The 3,615-nt window shown below is 49.9% G+C and overlaps 1 protein-coding gene across 1 annotated transcript in view; it reads left to right on the top strand.

The window, feature by feature from the left end:
- DEPDC5 (DEP domain containing 5, GATOR1 subcomplex subunit) overlaps positions 1-3,237 on the top strand; it is a 159,907-nt gene extending 156,670 nt beyond the window's left edge. The window contains 2 exon segments of the mRNA XM_017868941.1: positions 2,215-2,297; positions 2,436-3,237. Of these exon segments, the coding sequence (XP_017724430.1) occupies positions 2,215-2,297; positions 2,436-2,728 (376 nt within the window). The 3' untranslated portion in view covers positions 2,729-3,237.
- Positions 3,238-3,615: the final 378 nt, after the last annotated feature.

Raw genomic sequence — 3,615 nt, 5'->3', positions numbered from 1 at the left:
TCCACACCTAAACTCCCCACCCTCCACACCTAACCTCCCCACCTTCCACAGCTAAACACCCCCACCTTCCACACCTAAACTCCCCCACCTTCCACACTTACACCTCTTGCACCTTCTACACCTGTCAGAGTCTTCCTCCAGGGATTCCCAAATGTTCCCTCTCTGAATTCCTCTTTCCCTTTCTTTCAAAACACTCTGTATTCTAGTGACTTGGGGGCCCCTGGAGGGCAGGGGTATGCTTTTTCCTATTTGTGTTTCCTTCTCTAATGCCTAGCAAGGTGCCTGCCTAGAGTACTTTCATATGTAGCTTTTGCATAGGGTGGAGCTTTAAGTGCAACTGTGGCTCTAACAGACATAGCCCACCCATAAGGTCCATCTCAGAAAGAGCTAGAAAAGTGTCCATCTTCCTCAGCCCCTAGGCTGAGACCTACAGCTCCTCCTTCATCTTCCTCAGCCCCTAGGCTGTGACCTACAGCTCCTCCTTCATCTTCTTCAGGGCAGGTGGAGATGATTATATCCCCTCCCCAGCGATAGGCGCACCCTGCCCTTACTGCATTTCTGGCTTGCATTCTCCCTGAGTGGACAGCCAGGTGGCCAGGAACCATGTGGTTACATTGCCTTTTTATAATAAAAAATAAAGTTCTTTCCTGGTGACCTAAGAAAGAAATGAGGTAAGAAAAATTACTTTGATCAGGCTGATGCATGCTAAGGAAATCAATAGCCTTAATTAGAAAGTAGAGAGAAAGCAGGCTGGGTGTGGTAGCTCACGCCTGTAATCCCAGCACTTTGGGAGACCGAGGCAGGCGGATCACCTGAGGTCAGCAGTTCAAGACCAGCCTGGCCAAAATGGTGAAACCCTGTCTCTACTAAAAATACAAAAATTAGGCGGCCATGGTGGCGCACGCCTGTAATCCCAGCTACTCAGGAGGCTGGACGCACAAGAATTGCTTGAACCCGGGAGGTGGAGGTCGCTCCACCTCCTCATCATATAATCAGCCTGTAGATAGGCAGCTTACAGTGCGTAGTAGCCTACCCATGTAGTTTGCATATTTGACTTCATGTATTCTTCGGTAAAAAATTATGGAATGCAGATTATGTAGAGGATGCGACACAGCACCTCCCCAAGGAACTCAGTCCAGGAAAGAAGACAGGCATTTTCCCGTCTTTAGTTCTGCCTACATCACTGTCTTCATTACATAAACCTCTCAGACTTAGAGGGCAGGAGCCACATCTGTTACCACGTCCTTTACAGCTCTTAGCAGGTAGAACTGTAATAAATGTGCCTTATGGAAATAGAAAAACCAGGAATAGAACAAGCCATAGATGAAAAATGGCTCCTCCTGCCCATTTCCAGAGCACAGTGAAGCAGAGAGCCCTAGCTTGGCGTTTCTCTTTTTTTTTCTTTTCTTTTTTTTTTTTTTTGAGATGGAGTCTCACCCTGTTGCCGAGGCTGGAGTACAATGGCATGATCTCAGCTCATGGCAACCTCTGCTTCCCAGATTCAAGTGATTCTCCTGGCTACTACCAGGACAATCCTGGTTAATGCTGGCTAATACAAAAATAAGCCAGGCGTGGTGGCACATGCCTGTAATCCCAGCTACTCAGGAGGCTGAGGCAGGAGAATCACTTGAACCAGGAGGCGGAGGTTGCAGTGAGCCGAGATCATGCCATTGCACTCCAGTCTGGGCAACAGTGCAAGACTCCCTTTCACCAAAAAAAAAAAAGATAAGGCCTTTCCCCGGAGGAATGGATAGCCTCAAGTATGCGGGTGGGTATGTGTGGCCTGTCAGGACATGAGGTAGATTCCAGTGAGAGGCCCATGATGGGATGGGGGAGAACGCTCAGCGGGAAGGTCTGCTGGGATGGGTAGGGAACATGGTAGGAGGGACAGGCTGTCTGGGCAGAGATGAAGGCTGGATGAAGAGTGCAGCCGGTGGGAAGGTTTTCATTCACTATGGTGGTGGTGACATGGTGGACCTCAGAGATGACAGGCTGCTAGATGTGAGGAGGTCTGGTGAGCCATGGTGTTGGAAGAGGTAGAGGTCAAAAAATGGTAAGGGTGAGGACAAAAGCAGCCTGCATGTGCAATCTAGAAAGACATCTTTCCAGATCTCTGTGTCTCAGGCTGTCCAAGAGTCCTATCAGCTACATTCTCTTCCCTTGCCCCTTTAACTAAGGAGGCGCTGATCAGCATGTCTTTCTGTCCTTCCCTAGGTTTGGGTTTGTTCAAGATAAATATTCTGCCTCTGCTTTTAACTTCCCTGCTGAGAACAAGCCTCAGTACATCCATGTTACAGGTAAGGAGCTACGGGCAGAGTTGGACAGGTGGGTCCACATCCCTTTCCTTGCACCAAACCTGTGGCTGCAGAACCACCTCAGCAGGCTCCAAGAGCCCTCCTGGTGGCTGCCACACAGGCGCTCCCCTTTCTCTTCAGGAACAGTGTTTCTGCAGCTGCCCTATTCCAAGCGCAAGTTCTCAGGGCAGCAGCGGCGGCGGCGGAACTCCACCAGCTCCACCAACCAGAACATGTTCTGCGAGGAGCGGGTCGGCTACAACTGGGCCTACAACACCATGCTAACCAAGACATGGCGCTCCAGTGCCACAGGGGATGAAAAATTTGCTGATCGGCTGCTGAAGGACTTCACGGACTTCTGCATCAACCGTGACAACCGTCTGGTCACGTTCTGGACAAGTTGCCTAGAGAAGATGCATGCCAGTGCCCCGTGAGGCCAGGGTTAGAAGGCTGTGCCTGTGCTGAGGGAAGGTGGGTGAGCCGCTGCCCTCAAACCCAGGGCAGAGGAGGATTCCAGGCAGGTTCTAGGAGTCAGATGTCCATTTGCTACTGTCAGTGAGTGGGGGCCATTTTTTTTTTTTTTTTTTTGGCCCCACAACAAATCTTCTCCTCTAGGAGAAAGACTTTGGAAGCAGCTGCTGCTGCTGCCGCCACTCCTGTCAGCAAGTACTCAGAGCAGGTGGGAGGCACAGATTGTCCGTGGGAGGGTTCCAGTGACTGGGAAGAGGGCAGGCAGCCCCCATGAATGTCCTTGGAAGTGGGTGGCTTCTGGTAGCATCCTTTTCCTTCACCATCTATGGGATATTAGGGGCAGAATCTGCCACTTCCTGCCCGGGAGTGTGCACAGATGTAAGATAATTTTGTGAAATAATGTACCATAGACTCTCACCTACTGTATATACCTGTACATATCAGAAGCAAATAAAAAGCTCCACGTGCATCATCTCTGTCCCCACCCAGTTCCCCACAGAAGCAGTCCCATCCTGAGCTGGGCAGTTGTACCAGGTGGCCGGGGTCATGGCAGTCAATGAAGAGGCCACAGATGGTGAGAGGGCTTCAGAATTCACTGGCTTAGGGAGTTTGGCTGTGAGTTTATTGAGAAATTTCTTTCATAGGCCGCTAGGCTGGAGCAAGGATGGTTCCAGTGAGGACAGTGAGCAGGCAGGATAACTTACGAGGTAACTGTAGGCTCATGCTGTCAGAATGAATCTTGCTAAATGGGGTGAGCCCAGCTCTGGGATGCAGATATGATGGCATTCTGAAAAAAATCAAAGGAAACCTTTGTAGACTCTTAGGTTTTTTTTTTTTTTTTTTTTTTTTT

The sequence above is a fragment of the Rhinopithecus bieti genome, unplaced genomic scaffold (assembly GCF_001698545.2).
Source record: "Rhinopithecus bieti isolate Rb0 unplaced genomic scaffold, ASM169854v2 scaffold_4666, whole genome shotgun sequence".
NCBI lineage: Eukaryota > Metazoa > Chordata > Mammalia > Primates > Cercopithecidae > Rhinopithecus > Rhinopithecus bieti.
The sequence above is the reverse complement of the archived record's forward strand: the minus strand, read 5'-3'. Positions and strand labels throughout refer to the sequence as shown.